The sequence below is a fragment of the Andrographis paniculata genome, unplaced genomic scaffold (genome assembly GCF_009805555.1).
Source record: "Andrographis paniculata isolate CXL003 unplaced genomic scaffold, ASM980555v1 Contig5END, whole genome shotgun sequence".
Classification (NCBI taxonomy): domain Eukaryota; kingdom Viridiplantae; phylum Streptophyta; class Magnoliopsida; order Lamiales; family Acanthaceae; genus Andrographis; species Andrographis paniculata.
Window position 1 is genome coordinate 3,482,597 of NW_026137595.1, and position 22,187 is coordinate 3,504,783.

The 22,187-nt window shown below is 38.0% G+C and overlaps 1 protein-coding gene across 1 annotated transcript; it reads right to left on the reverse strand.

Annotated features, from left to right (window-relative positions):
• Nucleotides 1-11,206: 11,206 nt before the first annotated feature.
• LOC127258858 (abscisic-aldehyde oxidase-like) lies at nt 11,207-16,333 on the reverse strand. The gene is made up of 9 exons (XM_051285899.1): nt 16,136-16,333; nt 14,301-15,980; nt 13,967-14,223; nt 13,676-13,885; nt 13,361-13,579; nt 12,311-13,276; nt 12,030-12,224; nt 11,762-11,951; nt 11,207-11,665 (listed from the first exon to the last, which is right to left on the reverse strand). Exons 1-9 carry the CDS (start codon nt 16,275-16,277, stop codon nt 11,439-11,441), a joined length of 4,086 nt encoding a protein of 1,361 aa, XP_051141856.1. The 5' UTR covers nt 16,278-16,333; the 3' UTR covers nt 11,207-11,438.
• Between the last annotated feature and the right edge of the window lie 5,854 nt (nt 16,334-22,187).

The window sequence follows — 22,187 nt, forward strand, 5'->3', positions numbered from 1 at the left end:
TCGGTTTTGTGTCGCGAGCAAACTGATTTTCTCCCATTTTTCTTTTAATTCTGCATATTATCTTACCTAGTAAAATCCGATCATATTTCTCCCCCTCACCTTCACCCAAAAATTCCATGTTCGATTTGAATTGTTCAAGTTGGATTTTGACAAGGTTGCGGAAGGGCGATAGAAGAATCGACTATTTCAGCCCTGTTTCGTGCCAAAAGCAGATTCCGGGTAGTTCAACGTAGCTAAGTATGCGGGAGCCTTGTGACCTGCTTAGTTGCTGTTCTGAATTCGATTCCGATTAAAGAGAGGTATCATAGGGGTAGAGCCACTAGCGGAACGGTTGGAAGAATAATTAATGTGGCATAGGCGGTGGTCTATTGGGTCACAGAAATCTCTAGTGACAGTAGATTTTCTTGCTTATAATGTTCTTCGCCGGGTGTTGCTGAAGCCTCGTTGTAAATCCCCTAAGGTCAAGTACCAACCGAGTCGAGAATCGGCTTAAACGAGCAAATGCGATCACACTCAATTCTCCGAGCCGTCCCGCAATTATACATATATTTTTCGCTATCACGCTATCATCATCCCGCTCATTTCATCCATGGAAATCTAGCCATTAAGGAACGCAAAAGTCAGACACAAACGCCTCGGTTCATCCCTTTCGAGATACGTATATTTTATCGTTTTTTTTTTAATTAGATTTAATTTTTGCAATTTATCTTTTCAGTTTCTTCGATTGCATTAACTCATTGCACTTTTTCTAATTAAATATAGGATATTCGCATATTCCCTGAATTCGACCCGGACACTCACCGGTTAAAGAGATTTTTTTATTTTTGATAAAGAATTTTGGAGTTACTATACGAACACGCACGACACTATTTTCATTTTATACATATATCTTTTTTTTTGTATCTTAAAAGATATTTAAAAAAAAACTCTCCAAAAATCTTTGATCAGTGTTTGTATGGCACAGAGGTGGAAGGCTATGCCTTATCATCCAAACAATCGACGAGTTGATCGGACTCGACGGGTAGTTTCAATTACCAATTTGACCAAATAAAAAACATGCTCTTAGGCAAATTTCATAAAGAGTGTTTTAAACTCAAAATATTCCAATTGTCAACATTTAACCAAGCAAAAGTAGGATATTAGACCCAACAAGTTCGCTATAGTCTCTTTATTTCGCCAAATAAATATTTGAATAATATGTTAATCACAATAGGCATGGTCTAACTCCAAAAAATCATAATATTTAAATATAATCGTAAATCTTTTTCCAAAGACCATAACTAGGTTAGGACAAAACTAAAGTTTCAAACCCATCCCATAAATTCTACAATTTTCAATTTAAAATACAATAATAATCTTCACATAAGCCTTAGATGACATTATAATCAAATTTTTAGAAGAAATTGGCAAAATCTAACACTTTTAAGGCAAACCCATTTGACAATAATTTTGAAAAAATATCAATAGAAGGGGTCTAGGGATTAGAACATATCTAAGATTAATCCCACTTACCTTAGAAGAAGGGACCGAAAGGAAGAGTTTTGGAGAAAAAGAACTCCAAGGAAGAAGAGGAGAGGGGCTGGACGGCATGTCTGCTGGCTGGCTGCTTCTTTTTATTTTATTTTATGCTTTATTAAATATAAAAGACTTGGACTCATCATCTCTCTCTATATATATATAGGCACTCTAACCTGGATACACTATATCTTAAAAAACTATGGATACGCTATATCTTATCAAATCCACACTCGGATATGATATATGTTAACAAACTACGAATAAAGATATCTAAATCAAGAGATACGGATAAACTAAATCTAGTTTATTATTTATTTTACCCCAAACTCAATTTTACTCCTAATTTAAAGACATTTCCTTAATTTCTTAAACCAAAAACCTAAAGTAAATTAGGCCCAAAATAATATTGTCCGACTCCGGTGTTGAACTCCGGCAAGTTCTGGCGAACTTCCGGCGAGTATTTTTACGGGGTATTACACCAATCGTCATGTTGTTGAACCCAGTAAGTACTATATTAATCCTCAACCCCCAATCCTTCGAATTTATCTAATCAATCTGTTGGCAACTTCTTACAGACTCAAAACGTCCCTGATACCACGGCCGCCCAACCAATTGTTGTCGTCGATCACCCTGAACGACACATTGAACCAACACTGTCAGCTCTTTTTGAACTGATTCGACAACAACCACCAACCGACAACCCACATGTAGCCGACCCTCCCATGGTCGGCCCTTCCACGGTCAACCCTCTGGCTGTCGAACCTCATGTGGTTGGCCCTTTCATGGTCGGCCTGCCAGTTGTCGACCCTTTTACGGCTAACCGTCTTGAGGCATTCATTGAAGAGTTATCTTCTTTCGAATCAGAAGAAGCTTCTATTAATCAAAACCTAGAAGAAAGGGTGAGTCAACCTTTACTTTTAAATTTCTCATTTCCATTTGTATCATGACCCTTTTGTATCTACACGAACAACGCTCCGAACCAGTTGCCATTTTTTTGGATTTTCGCCAATCATCTTCTTTATAATACCAATGAAAATTTTATTTGCTGCTTCTGTCTAACCATTGGCTTGCGGATAATAAAGGGATGAATGATATAGCCGAATATTAAAACCAACCAAAAATTCGACAAACTTATCCCTAGTAAAAGTTAAACCTTGATCAATAATGATAGTATGCGGAATCCCAAATTGATAAATAATTTGGTTTGCTACAAATTCAATTATCTCTTTCTGTGTTGCATTCTTCAATGGAATGGCTTCAACCAACTTAGTAAAATAATATGTGACAACCAGAATGAAACAATGATGCTTCGAGGAAGCATGATGAATTTTACCAATAAAATCAATTGCCCAAGCTTTGAATGGCCAAGGTTTGATCGATGCCTGGAGGTCGACAATCGGTAGATGATTTAATGGCCCATGTTTACGATATTCCTGACACCCTTTGGCAAACTTAATACAATCCTCAAATATTTTTGGCCAAAAGAACCTAGCCGATGAATAGCTCATCTCATGTTGAAATTTGCTCGATGAGCCCCGCACAACCCATTATGAACTTCCCGCACTACTTCTAATGACTCTTCAGGCCCCAAGCATTTCAACAAGAAACCTTCAAAAGTTCTTTTGTACAAAATTCCTTCAATTAGTTAAAATCGTAATGCCTTTATCCGAACACCCATAGGTGTGATTGAATTTGGCTCTTCCAGATATTCAATGATACATGTCCTCAAGTCGGGCAATATTCCTACTTCCACGCTGATGTCACAAATGACTACATTTGGCATCCGTTTGCAAGCATTTTGAGCCAAATCGTCTGCATACTGATCTTTTGTCCTTGGGATATGATCAATAACTTCTAAAATTCTTGATAACATATAATACACCAAAGCCTTATACCGTTGTAAATGAGGGAAATTACAAGCATAGTATTTTGTTACTTGAATGATCACCAATTGTGAATCTCATCAAATTACGACTGATTAGATCTTCTTTGCAACCAAAGCTTCAAGCCCCAAAATCAAAGCTTCATATTCGACAAAATTATGAGTCATTTCTTCCAATTGCAATTGCAATTTGATTGTTTGGCTATCGGGTTTTTCCAGAATCACTCAAGCTCCCGATCTTTCCCCCGTACTAGATCCGTCGAAGAGCTTACGCTAAGTTCATGTACCCATATATGGTATAAGCTTCATGTCTTCCTACATATCCCCCGTGAACTCTGCTAAGAGATCAACAACCACCTGCCCCTTAACAAACTTCAAAGGTTTGTAATTTAAAGAAAATAGAGTTAACTTGATTGCCCATTTCATTAATCTTCCTTGTATAGTCAGTCTTTGTAAAATCAACTTTACCAAATCTACCTTGATTATGACTTTTGTCTCCCTAGAAATAATGTAGTGCTCCAGCTTGGTACATTCAAACACCGATGAGTAACATATCTTCTCGGGCATGGTACAATTCATCACGGGCCCAACGAGGGTTTTGCTCAAGTAATAAATAGCATTTCTTTACCATTTTCCTATTTTTGTGCCAATAAGCAACTTACCACATTATGAGTGTTTGACATATACAACCTAAGAGGTCGGTCTTCCTTATAAGGCATCAGGACAGGTGGTTTGGTCAGAGCCGCTCTTGTGATAGGCTTTATTTTCCCGGCATCATTGGTGATAAATCTCTTTAAATAACTTACCTTGCCAAGTAAACTCTGAACCTCTTTGACCGGAGGTTGTATCATCAAGAGCGCATTGGTCTTGTTTGCATCGATCTTTATACCTCTTTTATGAATAAGAAATCCCAAAAATTCCATGTTGATACCTCAAAAGCGCACTTAGTTGGATTCATCTTCAGATTATATTATTTTCATTCGCTAAAAGGCAGCTTTTAAGTCTCCCAAATGGCTTTCGAAATCAGCCGACTTGACTATCACATCATTAATATAAACTTACATCGAATCCCCAATCAAATCATGAAAAATTGCATTCATTGCCCTTTGATATGTGGCTCATGCATTTTTCAACCCAAAAGACATGACAGTCACTCGTAAATTCCCCACGCCCGGGGTATCTGAAAGCCATTTTGGGAATGTCCTCTTTCGGTAGGAAATTTGATTATAACTAGTGTACACATCCATAAGAGTAAGAATTCGATGCAGTGGCTGAATCGATCAACATGTCGGCCATGGGCATCATATATTCATCATTGGGGGTTGCCAAAATGAGATCGCAAAAATCAATGTAGATCCGAATCTTCCCATATTGATATGGCCGAATAAACCCAACTTTTAGGAGTTTTTCAATCTCTTCCTTATTCTGTGGCATCAATTCGGGGCTGGTACGCCGGGCTGGCTGCTTGTATGGCTTAAAACTGGCTCTAATGGGCAATCTATGCTCGATCAAACTTCATTATAATTCTGGCATTTCTGAATAATCTCATGCTAGACAATCAACATTATCTCGTATCAAATCAACCATTTTCTCTAGTTGTCGTTTAGACAAAAGACCGCTTATTTTGACCATCTTTTGAACCCAGTCGGTTCCAATATTATACTCAATAAGAGGATCTTGAGCTATAAATGATGGTTATGTCTTCTCGAATAAATCTGGCCAACGAAATTTTTCAACATCTACTGCTACAATTCTTACGTCTTGCAACCTATTTAACTAATATTGGTTAATTATCATACTACAATCGTTTATGTTGGTACCTTCCATAATAACTTTTGAACAGTAATAATGTTTTGGCTATCAATGAGCGATAATATTAACGAGAGAATTGTTCTATCAAAAGATCACATACCCTTGGTTGGTGAGCCTACAGCTCTATGTGTACTCGCTAACTAAAGCAGTTTGTGAGATCGGTGGGATATGCCCGGGTACAGACTCCTCTACGGTTTTTGAATTACCGAAGGGGTTGTCACTAGCTTTTATTTTAAAAACTTAATTGCCCTCCAAAAACATCAATTGCTGATGCAAAGATGACGACACACATTGAGACGCGTGAATCCAATCCTTTCATAGTAGCACTGAATATGTGGTATCTGCGTCTACCACAAAGAACATTAGTAATTGGCTTACCACAGATATGATCGTTGACATACAAGGGCTTCAGATGGGGAACCGTCCCTTCAGGGAAAAAAGAGAAAATCATTGGTGAAAAAACATGCAACGATAGATCCTAATCTGTTATCATGGCCCACTCGGGTTCTTCAAAACAGTCATGGGCTAAACTAGCCCATATCGGTTCCTCCCAAGCTGCATTCTCTTGTTTCTAATGCAATCTTGACATTCCGACCTCAAAAGGGGATCGTCTGATGGCTTGCCGTCCCATAAGTGACTGAACCTCCATTGGTGAGAATGACCCGAACCAAATTTTCACGACAATTTTTTTTATCTCTTTTATGGGTGGATCTATATTGATTTTGTTATAGTATTGACATCTGTAGCACTTTGATTTCTTAATGTGCCTTTCCTTATCCTTTTTTTGCATGGTTCTGTGGTCTGTTGCAGTATCCAGAGACACTCGAATCCCAAGTTCACACCGGATCCTAGGTTCAGACCCCGAAGTGAGAAATCCTTTGTTGTTTGTATGCTGACCATGCTGAGTAGCATATCTATATTTAGCATTACGAATCTGAGTATGATTCATACTTGGAAATCGAGGATCAATATTTACTGGCAATGGCTTCCTATTCCAACTGCATTTACCGTCGACTGGATATGGCTTCCTAGTTGGTTTATTTCGTACTAATACCTAGTCTTTAAGCTCCACCTTATATGTTCCGTTTGGGTGATCCCACTTTTCTGCAACTTGGTCTTCACATATTTTGAACTCCTCATTTTGGTTTTCATCTGGACGTGCTTTCTTTTGGAATCCTTTGTTTGGAGCAGCTTCAATTGTGGCTATCGTCATTTTGGGGAACGGCTGTTGTTCTACTCCCAGGGTGACGTATTTGAAACATCTAGCTTTGATGGCCCCTTGAATTTCATTTATGAAATGTATACACTAACTTGTACTATGGGTAAATGAATTATACCACTTGTAATAGGGTTTTCCTTTGATTTATTCTTTCGTTGCCAATCGTATCCTTTAGGAATCTGGATTTGCCCATCTGCCAGAAGAATGTCAAAGATCTCATCTGCTTTAGAACTGTCAAAAGTTGGTTGATCATTTCCTTCCATTCCTAGGGTCGGCTTCAACTTTGCGCAAACATATGGTTTCCCACTGACTATTTCTACCACCATTTCTTCCAGTTCCATCATCGGGTCTGTCTTTGGGGTATACGTCTCTACCTACCTTTACACTAGCCATCTGTTGAACCTTTTTGTGCTGAAAATTCTGACATTTCTTTCTAAATAATGATTCAAACGTCCAGCTTTAGATGCTAAACTAGCAAGGTCTTCGACATCGTGAGCGGTTAGTGCCTCACGTAACTGTCCGTACATGTTTCGGACCACAAGATTGGTCATCTCTTTTTCTTCTATCAGAGTCGGAAAATCTGTTCTTTATTAAACGGATCCTTTTTTATAAACTGTGTAGAAGATTCTTATGGCATATGTCTAATTTCCAAAAAATCAATCAAAGATACCGTTGGAACATGATTGAAAAAACCTAGGATGAAAAGATACTTCTAATCATTTTCACGTGTGAATCTGCCAAGTTGACAGGTTGACAAACTAAGAAAAAGCCGTCCTAGTCAAAGGTAAACTGAACAACTGTAGCTTATAAAAAGGATTATTACCAATTTCTCCCAATTGAGCCGTGAAACGTCCCATATGCTCGATAGTCGACGATCCATCCTCTTCCGAAAATATGTGAAAATTGGGTGGCCGATAATTTCGAAGCAGAGGGTGATCATTGATTATTCTTTTTGGGAATGGTTGTTGATATGTTAGTCGGTTGGCTACCTGCAAATTCATGCCGAAATGAACCCTCAAAAGATGCGCGACCTCTTTTGGGTCTAACCTGAATGGGAGATTATCCGACACCGGATGAGATCATGTGCTTGACTCCCAGGTCGATCCTCTCTTTGTAGATCTGCCTAGAAAGGATCAAGTCTTGCCCCCAGGAAAATGATGTTACAAAAAGTGAGGGGAGTTTTTCCCCTTCTTCCTTACTAGGGGTTGTAGCACTTGGAATTGTGTTATCCACGAATGTTGGCCTTGCAATGTTCGCTTGTAGGCGCGAATGAGACATTCCTAAAAGTGTAGGCACGGAATGCATTGTGACTCTCGATACGGCTTGATCAAGCATGTTTTGCATTAAGTTTTTTTACTCGCGCAATATGACCTGCATGGTTGTTGTTTGCTGATTGTTAATTTCTTGAACATGATTTAACCATTCGAAATGGGTCTGGGATATGACCCCCGTGGGAGGGATTGTTGGTGGCGTTGCCGGGGTGGCTGCGATGGTTGTATTAAGGCTTTGAGGCTGGGAACCTGCCATGGGGTTTCTTATAACGACTCGACCAGATCGGAATTGTATAAAATTCTTCTTGGACGTAGGATCAACAATTTTGCCTCGACTCCCACTGTGGTCGTCAATTTGTTGATGATGATATTTCAACAATAAAAAGTAAAATTTAAAAATATATTTCAAATTTGAGTAATAAGGCTTGAAACTATAAATTCTCATGTAATGAACAAAGCTGAAGAAAGAAAATATAAAAGAAATATGAACCCCAATGAGATTCTTTGAATTATGTCTAATTGAAGATGTCCACTCATTCTCACTCGAGTCACTTATGTACATACCATTCTAAACCGTCCAGAACCGCCTCCAAGCCGGTTACCCTGATTTAACCGTCATTGGTTACAATCGTCGGTTACCCTCTGTCAATCCCTTGCCGACACGTGGTTAACCGCAAATCTTACCAACAAGTCGGTGATTCCCGGTCGGTTTCCAAACGATCAACCGAACCAGAGCCCATATTTGGATGGGCTCACCGCCTGACGAAGCGACCGCTCAATCTTCACGATCTATTAGGCTTCATCAACCGACCTAACTGAAATCCTGACCCTCTACTAGGTCTGGCCCACTATTGGGTCCAAACTTTTTTTTTTTCTCGGGCTTAAATCCTAATTTTATCTTTTTGCATTCAACAATTATATATACAAAATTACAACAAAAATACATAAGAAAAACCTATAAATAATTTTATAATTATCCTTTAAACCAATAATATATATATAAATATATCATAACTGTTAGATAATTATATAAGCAAAAATAATTAGATCATTGTTGTTTGATAGATATATAAATAAAAGCTAATCAGATTCAAAATATGATAAAACTTTTTTTCTTAATTTTCGTCATCCTCACTGCTTAATTACTCTTGTCTATATATTATTTCTCATCTTCTTCATTCTCATCCATTTATTCTATTGTATTTTTGTCAGATTACATAATATTATTTCCATTTTTAGTGCTAGAAGTACTTATAACTTTCTTTCTCATTGATGTATTGATGTTTGCATTATAGTGAAGAAAACAGACATGTTTGCTCCACATGTTTGCTCCAGTAGCATCAACAACAATTTTTCTAGTCAAATTATCATTTTAAAAAACTAACTCATCTAGCAATTATCAACTTCTTTATTAACCCCTCGTTGGAATCATCAATATCGTTCAAAACAATATGACCAATCATGTCATTGCTACCATAATGATCTAAGGAATTTTGATTATACTTGATATAAATCAAATTTTGTAGCTTTTGATTTTCTAATTTTTTTCTTTTCTTTTCTTGGAATGAATTTAAAAATTTAGTTAAGATTTAAGATAAATGTCAATTTCTTTTTCGTCGATATTATAATTAAAAATATATATATTTTATAAGTTAAAAGTTAGATTTCAATTATTTACGTGTTAAAAAATAACCCAATGAGCTACAATAGCAGCGTAGCGTAGTATAGCAAAGTGCCACTATAGGCCGCTACACCACTATTGCATAAACGCGGAATTGCGGAGCGGCAGAGTGTCTCTCCACTATGCTATGTCGCTATTGCGGCGCTATAGCGTGCTATTGACAATTTTGAGTTTATGTTTGATCATTAATTATTTGTCATGATTTCAATTATAGCCGTATTTACGACTCTGTTGAGAGTTCCTTTTTTTCATTCTAAATTTTTGACTCTATTATGAGTGAATCTCAATTTTTTATTCTAACTCTATTACGAGGGAATTTTGTTTTTAACTTTAACTTAGTTGACAGTGTTGTTTTTAATTCTGACACAATGGACAATTTTGGTTGTCATCTTCAACTTCTCTTATCAAATTTAAGTCATTTCTTCGTCACCACTTTGAATTTGACGAGATGCTTTTTCAATTGAAATGAGGTGAAACTTTAAATAAATAATGATCAATAATATTAAAGTATATTGTCTCATTCTTATTCGTAGATGTTTTCTTGTCTCTCATTTCTTTTACGAACAAATTGTTTGTATAGCCCCTTGTTAATTCCTTTGAGTTTCGATCTTGCGACTTTACTACCCAAGCGCAGTGTTTCACGTGTTAGTTGGACCCCTGATCCGCATAGACCAAGGGCACTTTGGAATAAACTGAAATCGCTTGTTATTTGATTTGCCGAATATTTGTTAAGCCAATTGATTACAAATAGTTTAGATATTGAATTTATACTTTGATTAAATTCTTATTATCTAGATTATATCGATATTATTTGATTATATCTATTGAATTATATTATTATATTTAAGTTTATCGAGCCTATTGTAATTATATATATAAGTTCATGATTTCATTATTAATATATAAAAATATAAAATTTTGCAACGTATATGGTGTAATAAATGGATTGGTGGGAAACATTAAAGAGGGTAATAAAAATATTTAATTTAACGGTGTTTGATTTATTCTCTTAAACTGCTAATAATTTTTATAATGTTATTATTACATTTTTAAAAAATTACAAATATATTTATTCTTTTTATATTTAACTTTAAGAATTACTAAAAAAAATAAATTTTTTTTTAAGTATATTTTTACTGTTCACTACAAAAAAATATCAATTTTGTAACCAGATTTTTTCGTTGTTAAATCCACTTTATCTGTTACTAATGATATTAGAGACGGAATTTGAGATGGAATTACGTTAGCTACGTGAACTTTAGTAACGGAATTTCGTTACGAATAAACTATTTTTTTGTAGTGGTTGTTGAATCTAAATATATAAAGAATAAATATATTTATAATTTAAAAGGTTTAAAAATAGGGATTTTGTAACACATTGGTAATTTGAATGCACACACATGAAACACTGCTTGCATAAATACGATCCAGAAATTATATGTGAGTTTATACAATTATAAGATACAAGAATTTGATACCATTTCAAGAAATCGCATTGTAAATATAGTGCAATTTTGGCTAAAATTAGTTCCAATAGATTAAGCCTAGTCGTAAAAAAAAAATCTCCACATACTCCACTCCCAGCAGTACTGACATTTCGACACCTTGGGGTGTGTTCGTTTGTAGGATTGTTGATAAAATCCTACTATTCATCCAAAAATTTTCCCTCTAAAAATATCAAATCAAAAAATCAATTTTACATTCAATCACATCAACAAATTTATATCACATCGTACAACTATTCAAATTCAAAAAATTTTACTATTCAAATCCCAATTCAAAATCCAAACCCCCAAACAAACACACCCAAGTGACTACTAAAATTTTGAAGGACACAGGCCGGAAGAATTTTATTGAGAAATAACAGCCAAAGGAAAATCGACACATCTCTAAACAGGAGGCTTTCTAGGAGCTGCAGTACGACTAATATTCCAAAGCCCATCTGAGATCCAACAGAACATAATATTTTAAATAGAAAATAAAATCTTATATTAAATACTTATTACCGATCGGTTTAATAGTACAATTTTCTTATGAAGGCTTTCTGAAAACATCCTATCCTTTCTTATCAACTCTCGAAAGCATCTTCAAATAGGTTTCTACGGCATCCATGCCGCAAAGTCGCTTAACGACGGGCATGGTTGCCGGCACATCCAGATGGAACGTCTGCTCGATCCCATCCACGCATCCCCACCGCTCCAGCTGTTTCCGCGCCGCCTTTACGGCTGCTCTCGCCGCACAATGAACCGCCGCCGCCAGCAGCAATGGCGGCTCCCCGGAGGCTACACATTATATATACATACACATACGAATGACTTATAGCAATCGAAAATACCGGCAAAATACAATGCCTAGGTAGATACGGAGCACGTAAATACCTTTGGACGAGAGGACGCGCTTTTGGTGGTGTCCGCTGTTGAGGATCTCGACGTTGAATTGCTTTGGAATCGTGTCGATCGTAGGTATCTTATAGTTCCACGTCCCATCCACTGCTGCCAGACCGTCGGGATTGCTTAGGTACTCCTCGAGCATGAAAAAACCGAGGCCTTGTACGAATGCGCCTTCAACCTGTCAGACAAAATCAATCAATACAACCGCTACGGCAATGTAATGAAATATGGCGAAGATTGTGTATCTTCGACGAACCTGTCCCAAGTCCACGGCGGGATTCATGCTCTGTCCGCAGTCGTACACGATGTCTGTTCGCAAGATTGTCGTCGCGCCTGTCAGGATGTTCACCTCCACCTCACTCACCGCAGCACCGTAGTTCAAGTACGAAATCGAGCTCGGGTCCGGCGCAAACATGGAGTTCACGGCTAAGCCAACACCTGTAGTATTTGCCTGCATTCAGATCACGAATCGCGCGACGATAAGTAGCCATAATCTACCGAAAGAACGGAACTTTTCAATCGCAAAACGTTACGAACCTGAAGAATCAGATCGTTCCACTTCACGCCGTCGCGTTGCTTCTGCAGCTGATCCTTAACCGGCTTCAATCTTTCTACGAGCTCATTGCAGCACAGTCGAACAGCTGCGCAGCTCGACTCAGACGTAGTACTTCCCGCAGTGAACCCTCCTTGTACTAAGCTCAGGGTATCCGCCTGCACAACTCGCACTTTCTCGACAAGATCTTCGAGTCCATCGCATTTGATCGAAGCAAGTGCGTAAGCAGTCACTTGTCGAACTTTCGTCCAAAGCCCCTGTCCCAGTTCTATGCCTCCAACTTCTACGACGACGGATCCGTCCCAGAGTATGCTGACTTTCCCCGGTGCCGGTCGCATAATCACCGCCTGCACAACCGGAACACGAGAAATGCCTCTTTTACGCCATACATTCGAGGCGTTAAACTCTTCGATCGTCGCCACCCGTTGTCCTAAGTTACACGAGCCGGCTAACTTATCCCAAATGTAAGGCAGAGTGAACTCCGAGGCTTCGCCGGAAATGCTCCCGTGGAACAATTTTAGGCTGTCGAATGAGTGAAGGTTTCTTATCCTTACAGCATCGGCTTCCATCAACAGAAACGAGGCTACATGCTCTATTACAGCTTCGGCGATGTAAGATCCCTGCACTTCCCCGGGACCTCGCATTGCGGATTTACTGGAATGGTTCATCTTGCATACTTTTATGTCGAATGAGAGCGCTCCCCAGTTGTACTTTTTAAGAGATCCTATCACATTGTGAGGGAGGATGGGGCTGATATCTTCGGTGATTCCAGCGTTTATAAGTATGTCGAGGCGCAGGGCTGTGATCTTCCCGTCCGACTTGAATCCAACGCTGTAGGTTACTTTCATAGGATGTCTGCCTCCAGCGACCACCATGTCAGTTTTCCGGTCGAGATAAATTCTGACCGGACGGCGCAGCTTGTGAGCTGCAAGAGCGCACACGACAGCAATCTGAAAATTCACATAGTCGAGTAGTTATTCGCGCGCCTGTCGAAATATCAGTCATAAAACAAAACCGAGGCGATGCAAACTCACCGGTATTGATTTCAGAGCCTTCCCACCGAAACCTCCGCCGACCCTCCTTGTAAGAACTCGGATATTGTGATCGGGGACGCCGAGACACTTGGCGATAACTCTGTGCGCAGACTCGGGGCATTGGCTCGAACTGTATACCGTCATGCAGTTGTCTTCATCAGGAATTGCAAGCGCGGTTTGTGTCTCCATGTAGAAGTAGTACTGTGAACCGAGTCTTATCTAGATTATGGCGACATCGTTAGTACTGTGGGTCAAGTTTTAACTACGCGACGACTCAAACTAAGTAAAACACGATTTGTTCGAGTGAGTAAGTACCTCAGCCGAGAGGATCTTGTGTTCGGCACTATCCATTCCTTTCGAGAAGTCGCCGACTTCTGCTGGATAAAGAAATGGAGGAACTTGAAAGTAACTCGATCGTTCGACAGCCTCTTCCACGGTTAAAATCGGAGGATCCAACCCCTCTGTATCGTACTCTATTTGAGCAGATTCTGCAGCCTGATTCGCGCTCTTTCTCGTCTCTGCAACCTAAATAAATTTTCGCCGATGTCAAGAACAAAAAAAATCGAGTCTTTCCCGACTACTAGCAATCAAGCACGAATGCATTACCACTAAGGCAACGAGGTCGCCGGCAAACCTAGTGATCTCCTCAGCAAATAAAGGTTCCGAGGAAAACACGGACATAGAGCCGATGTTCTTTCCGGCAGCTGGAATGTCTTTGGCAGTGATAACGGCGGCAACATCAGCTGGTTCACGGCTATCCAGAGATATGGCCTTCACTCGAGCCAACGGCTTTGTGCTGTAGATAAATGATCCGTGGAGACAATTTGGCGGCGAAGGAATGTCGTCAACGTAAACAGCTTCACCTACAAAATTCACAGATTGCGAATGCAGCTACACAAATAATCTTTCATTATACAAAAAATGAAGGGTCGATACCAACCCGAAGCTTGGATTGCAGAGCCAGATTTGATCATCGGCTCGCCCACCGGATAGTAATCACTGCTCGACTCCACAACCTGTTTTGCAGATGACAATATCGTTGAGTTTTGCAGTCGAATACTTGGAGTATCGATTATACTCTTTCCTGCTCCTTCCGGAAATGAGCCGTTCGAATCTGAAGCAGGGGATATAGCAGAATTGATGCCAGAAAAGCTATTGAGAAACTCGAAAAGAAAACCGACGGCTAAGCTTGATCTGTAAGCCGCATGCGAAGTTTCTTCAGGCACAACAATGGCGTCTTTCGCCAATTTGATCGCCTCGTCGACAACTTCAACAGTAACCATCTTCCCAGCCAGATAATCCTCGACTTTCTTCGCTCTTGTCGCGTGTTTTGCACCATAGGCACCGAAAGCCAGCTTGACGCTATCGATATAAGCTCTCCCGTCTTTACCGAAGGAAACGTCAGCTAAGAAGGCTGCATTCATATACGGCAATGCGTTTCCAAGAGGCCGCGGCGCAGCGCGATAAGTTTTGAACAGTAGTCTCGAACTTGTTTCGATTGATCCATCAATTCTCGACGGCTCCAAAAATGGGATAGAGACAGTCAAGACGACATCTTTGGCATCCATCGCCGGTCTGCTCAAGAACTCTTCCATTGAAAGCTTTTCGCGGTTACGACCAGAGAGCAACACAACGCTCGAACCAACAGCAAGAAGCAATGTGGCAATATCAGAAGGAAAATCCTTCCGCTGTGCCATCACCAAATTGCCGCCTAGACTAGCCGAGTTCCGGATGAACGGCGACGCAATCTTTTCTATATGATCAGCGATTTTATCAAACACCGGATCCACGCGGGATTTCCCTTCCCTCTTCAAGTACATTACAACTTTCGAAATCGACAATGCGGCACCAAACTCGACTCCGAAGGCATCTTTCCTAACCACCGAGAGCTCGCGGATATACCTCAAGTCAATGTACTTATCGAACCTCTCAGTTTCTTTGTAATAACCGTTCCCCGTATTGCCAACGACTAGCTTGACCCTCCCGGCGTTTCCGGCCGAATCCAATTGCAGCAACTCTTGAAGCTCGGCGATGCTCGCCGGAGTAAACCACGAATGCTTGCCGGAATTCAGACGACGAGCTTCTCTACGCACATAACTTGATGGATCATCATTCAAACAAGCGTGATCCTTCGGACTATAGGCCGGCAGCTGCCTCGACCGGACTTCCATGGAATCTCCCTTCCGCCAGAAAGAATTGATCCCTAAATCCTCCAAATCGACATCAGCAGCGAAGCTCTTACAAGCATCCACAATCGGTCTATATCCGGTGCATCGACATAAATTCCCCGATATCGCCTTCTCTGCGTCGGCAACGGTCAGTTTAGAGAATCCTGGCGGCGGCGGAGGCCCGCCGGAGCTCTCCGCGGCGGATATAGCTGAGAAAAGTGACATACACATCCCCGGCGTGCAGAATCCGCATTGAGAAGCATGGAATCCGGCGAAGCGGCGGTGAATCGGGTGGAATCCGTCGCGGCTGTTGCCGAGGCCTTCGCTGGTGGTGACGGAGCAGCCATTGATGGTGCAGAGAAGAGTGAGACACGAACTCACTGAGAAATTCTCCGCCCTGTTTAGGACAGGGTCGAATTTCGACAGAACCACAACGCAAGCTCCACAACCACCTAAGGATTTGCGCAAACGGATTCATAAAAGAAAGAAAGGTAACATTCATATAACAAAATTAATCGTGGAGTTGTTCGAAATTAGGAAATCGAAACTCGGAAGAAGAAACAAAGGAATTGGGAGAATAATTAGAAGATAGTGGGAGGGAACCTACCTTCGGCGCAGGATAGCTTGGGGCTTTTGAAAGAGGTTTGGGAGCGGAGGAAGTGGAGGAGAGTGGTGGACGGGTCGACTTCTGGAAGCTCGAATCTCTGCCCGTTAACTTCGAAGACCAAGCGGTCGTCTTCGTTCGCCATGGCTGCGAAGCTCGAATATCTAAGCTAAGCACCGCGTATTTATTACTGAGTGGATTGGTTTCGATTGGACTGTAGTCAATTAATTTCAGAGTCGAAGAGGCATGGGATCACCTGTCCAGCATCTTCCAGGCCATCCAATGACGAGCTTACACGCCAGTTTATTATGTTTTTTTTTCTTTTTTTTTTTAAAATTGAAATTTGAAATTAAAGAGAAATTGCAAAGTGTCCTATAGTCCTCTCCCTAATATTATTTTCATCTCCTCCCGAAGAAGCAGAACCTGCATTCATCGTCTTTCTGCTTCGGCTTCTACCTTCGTTTGCTACTTTCTAGAACGGTCGCCATTGATCAAGAAGCAATTTTGTCCCATCATCGTCTTCGTTGGTATCAGTCGACTTAAGGTTAAATGCTGGCTGTGTTTCTATAGGTGAAGCAACAGAAGAAGCTTGAGCACACAAGACATATATGATAAACAGGTTGAACAGGAGCAAATTCTGGTCATATTTTTAATTCTACAGCTGAAAAGGCCTACAACAATTTATGTTGAAAATTATTACTATAAACTGAAGCAGATTCAACACAAGAGTTTCAATTAATTTTTAATTAATTTTTTGAAGTAATGATAAAATATATTTTATTTACTTAATTGTTGATTAGAGTAGAACAAACATATATTCTTTTGGCACCTCCGGTCGAACATTCTCAATTTGAATTGTTCTTTTCTTCACAAATTGTGAAAATTTCTTGACAAAACTAATTATAATTACTATCCTAATCCAACACTTAATTTGAATTTGATTAACAGATTGTTTATATAGTTAAGTAAAATACTAAAGTTATACTATTATTTAGTTGTCTAAGATGTAACTAAAAATCCTTACAAAAAACTTGAAATTTTTTGTAGTTGATCTCATTGCATTCATTCTTTTTTCCTAACAGATTTTTTATTATTTTTTATTTTTTGGTGGCATCAAGAACTTGGCATTAAACCTGAGCTCCTCGATCCATGACTCATGCAACTTCCTCTTATGGTTCACTGACTGCTAGTCATGTAAGAAAATGGTGATTGTGAAGTTGGTCTTGTCTCTGTGTGTGATGTTAACTCCGTTGACGTACTTGTAGTTTTCAATGACATATTCGGAGCTTGTCTCAAGAAGACGTTGTTTTCCTTGTTGGTCTTAACGGACAGCAGCTAGGAATCCTTGAACTTAACCAGCTAGAAATGCCACTACAAATAAGCAAATAAATCCGATTCTAGAAAATACTACTATGTTGGTTACAAAAATTACAGAATAAAACTAATAATAGCTTCAAAATCATGCCCCACGACCTCCATCATTTTCGGGCTCTGCAGCAGCTTCGCCTTTGGAATCATGATACCACCTCTATTGTAAATCTTACACAATTCTAATTACTAAACTAAGTCCAAAATTTAATCATACAAAATTTACAAAATAAAAATTCAAATTATAACACAGACCAACAAAAGCCTCCCAAAATTTATTGTTATTTTTTTTAAAAAGAAAACCCCTAAATTAGCCTTAATTCGATAGATACCTGAGGTGCGAGTGCGGAGGCTGACAATGACTCGATGAAGACGATGACGAGAAAAATTGCTTCTTGGTTGGCGGCGGCAGCTCTGGAAGGTGGCCGACAAAGATTGAAGCCGAGAAAAAAAAAATCCGATCAACACGGCAGGCTCTGGGGAAGATGGAAATGACGAGGAGACATCCAACCATCCAAGGACCTTTTTGCAATTTTTCTATAACTTCATATTTTAATTTTTTTAAAAAAATAAATAAATAACAGATCTACGTGTACAACCTTTATTGGATGAACAGGAAGGACAGAAGTGGATATCGGAAAGATGATCCCATGACGAGTGGAAGATGAGTTATGTGGTGCTTAGTATTTTGTTACGCAAAAAAACAAAAATTATACAGGTATGTTCATAGTCAATTACTCTCAGAGTGGAAGATGAGCTCTGCGTTGCTTAGGCCATCTCCAACCGGACAACTTCATTTATGCAGTTATAATTCTAAAAATACATTTTTTGTAATTTAACTTCAACCCACAACTCTATTTTCAACTCCAAAAAGAATATTCTCTAAATATTCTATTTTATATATTATTTTTTAAAAAAATTATATTAAAAAATACAATTAAAATATAAAAAATTACAAATTAGTTCTTATAGGGACCAATTTACAATTTGCACAAATTTAAAAAAAAATTTAAAAAAAAGAAGTAAAAAACTCCAAAATTGGCGTTGCTAGCAAACACCAAAAATAATGTTGGATATGAAGTTGGGTTAGAGAGATAAATTTCCAAATATGGGGCTGCAACCTCATTTTTTAGGTTGCCTTGGAGATGACCTTAGTATTTTGTTACAAAAAAAAAAAAACAAAAAATATACTGGTACGTTGATTTCAAACATGTGGCTCTGTTTCTTTAGATCAATTTTACCAAGGGTGTGATTGGCAATTAACAGACCGTTGTTAGCTGTTAGTTTATTTAATTAGTCATTAGTTATGAGTTGATTCGATTAGCTATTAGCTGATTCAATTAGCGGATTTGACTAGCTGATTCGATTAGCTGTTTGTATTAAAGTTTTGGTAAAATAACGGTTTTATATTAGATGTTTATACGTATAATGACAATTAAGGACATTTTATATTTTATTTTCAAAATATTTAGTTGAGTTTTTTCGGTGGATAGACTTTTTTTATAATTTTATTATTAATTTTAAAAATTAGAAAAAAATTAGTAAGATATTTATTTTTATTATTTTAAAAATATTTTTAAAGAATTAATACAAATTTATTGAAAAATATATATTTTTTTCATTAGAAATAGTATAAATATAAAAGAGAAAAAATTATTAACATATGAATTTTTATCGGATTAATTTATAATTAATATATATTTACATTAAATTTATAATTTTAAATAAATATTTTCATTTTTAATAAAAATATTATGTGATAAAAAATGCTATATAATTAATTCAATAATATTAATATTTTTATATTATCTTCATTCTAAAAAATTAAAAAAATATATAAATAAAATAATTGATATATAAAAAAATAATTATTTTAAATTTATAAATATGAATTTATAAGTTATTAGAAAAAATATACTTCACATACTTCGTTTGGTTCAGAAATATCTCATTGGTACATTGTTTAATTTGCAATTCTATGAAGTATGTCAGCTATCCAATCATGCTCATCTCAAATTCTGAATTCATGAACTTCACAAACTCATCATTCAACTTATTTTTTGTAGATCCAAACGTAATATCATTGACTTAAACTTGAGCAATCATAATATCAGTACATTTATGCTTGATGAATAATGTCTTATTAGGGATCATCTGGTGTATTCATTTATAATCAGGAAGGTAGACAATCGATCATACCAAGCACTGGGTGCTTGCTTCAATACGTACAAAACTTTCCTCAATTGGTAGACATGATTTGGATAGAATGGATCTTCAAATCCTTTAGGTTTCTCCACATATATCTTTTTTTTGATCTAGCCATTCAAAAATGTTGTTTTAACAACTATTTGAAATAAAGAAAATCCAAGCGAGCATAAGATTACAAGTAATAACCTCACGGCTTCAATTCTTGCAACGGGGGAAAACGTTTCATCATAATCAACTTCTTCAATCTGAGTGTATCCATGTGCAACCAGCCGAACTTTGTTCTTTGTGATATCCACTTTCTCATCAGATTTGTTCTTGAATATCCACATCATTCCAATGACATTGATGTCATCTGGTAGTTCTACCAACATCCAGACTATATTCCTTTCAAACTGATTCAGCTAATCTTGCATAGCACTGATCCAGTACTTATCTTTCAGCAGATTCTTCAATATTCTTTGGCTCAATGGTAGACACAAAATAATTCATACAGAAAATTCCTTGAAATCAATTTGTTTTCCTCTGGTTCGACAACCTCTTTGTGAATCTCCAATGACAGCATCAATAGGATAGGTCTTAGGAATTCTTGAACCATATCTCCTTAGTTCAGTATCAGACTAATATTCTCCAGGTTGTTCAGCAGCGGTTGTAACTTCAATAGATTCATTTACTTCACTCCAATCGAACTGCATTGAACTCTCATCACGAGTCAGTTCTGGAATCTGAGGTAGGGGGTTCTGAACCTCAGGTAAAGTATTCTGATTCTGCACAGTAGGTACATGCATCATATCTTCATTATCCTCTTGATTGATTGATCTCATTTCCATATGTGAGTCATCGAAAGTCACATTCATCGATTCTATAACTTTATTCATCCTTTTGTTGTAAACATGATAAGCTCTGTTGTTATGAGAATAACCAATAAATATTACTTCATCTAATCTCGCATCAAATTTTTGGAGATAACTCATGTCCTTCAAGATGTAGCATCGACATCCAAATGTGTGAAAGTATAACACATTCGGCTTCATTTATTTCCATAGCTCGTACGGTGTGATCTCAGTGTGGGGTCTCAGATAGACTCTGTTGATCACATAACATGCTGTGTTAATCGTCTCAGTCCATAAGTACTTCGCAAAACCTTTGGCTTGCATCATTGATCTAGCCATTTCTTGAAGTGCTTGATTCTTTCATTCCACGACCCCATTTTTCTGTGGGGTCTTCGGGGCTGAATACTCATGAGGTATTCCAAGATTAGTACAAAAACTATCAAACTTCTGATTCTCAAACTCTTTTCCATGATCAGTATGAATTCGATTCACCTTTAATCTTTTCTCATTCATCAATCTTTTGCATAGCTTCTCAAAGACATCAAACGTATTAGTTTTCTCCTTCATAAAATCAACCTATGTGTATCTTGAGAAGTCATCAATGCAGACAAGTATGTATTTTTTACCTCCAAGACTGTGGTGTATCCACTAGACCCATCAAATCTAGACAAGTGTTGCTGCTTAAATGTTCCGATTGCCGATGAGAGACACGTTTCCGCTTTTCTCGAGCATAATCACCACAAACGAAGTTAGGTAACTTCGAAAAATTTGGAAGTCCTCTGATAATTCCTTGATTGCTCAAATTCATCAAAATATTTTGGTTGACATGGCCAAGTCTTGTCTGCCATAGAAGGATTTCATCATCATTTGAGATCAATGCAACATCTACGGGTTTGTCAAGTAAGTAGCAATTGTTCCTTGACCTTTTTTGTCAGTCATCACGCAATTCTTCTTGTTGTTGTATACCTCACAAACATCCTTAGTGAACTTCACATGTATCTTATCATCACATAACTGACTGATACTAATGAGATTTGTATTCAAGCCTTCAACAAAATATACCTCCGATAACCTTGGTATTCCTTTGGCTTCAAGTGAACTATATCCCACAATCTTTTCTTTGGCTTCATCTCCAAATATTACATCTCCACATTTTTCAGCTTCATAATCCTTCAATAGATTTTTCTGATTCGTCATATGGTATGAACATCCATTATCAAAATACCAACGGGATGAACTAGGTTCTTCTTGACTAAATAGGATGACATTGCACATCATCTGAAGTTGATTCTTCTTAGGTCTCCATTCCATCATGAAATTCACTCTTTGTTTAAGCTTATCTGAAGGCCAATTAACCTTCTTTCCAAACATCAAATCCCTAGCCAGCTTGAAACAGTGTCATTCAGCATGACCAAATCGAAAACAGTACTTGCAATTATTACTCTTTTGTTGTAACGACTGATTAACAAGTCTATTCCTTCTGCGATTTTGATTATTCTTTCCCTATATGTTTTCTTTGGGACCTTCGGTGTTCTTTTCCTTTGGGGTTTCTCTGGAATCTTCACATCAGTAAGTAGACCTTCTTTTACAAAGGTACTTGGTTTCACCTTCATAGATTCTTGATAACCAATCCCATGATGATCTCCAAA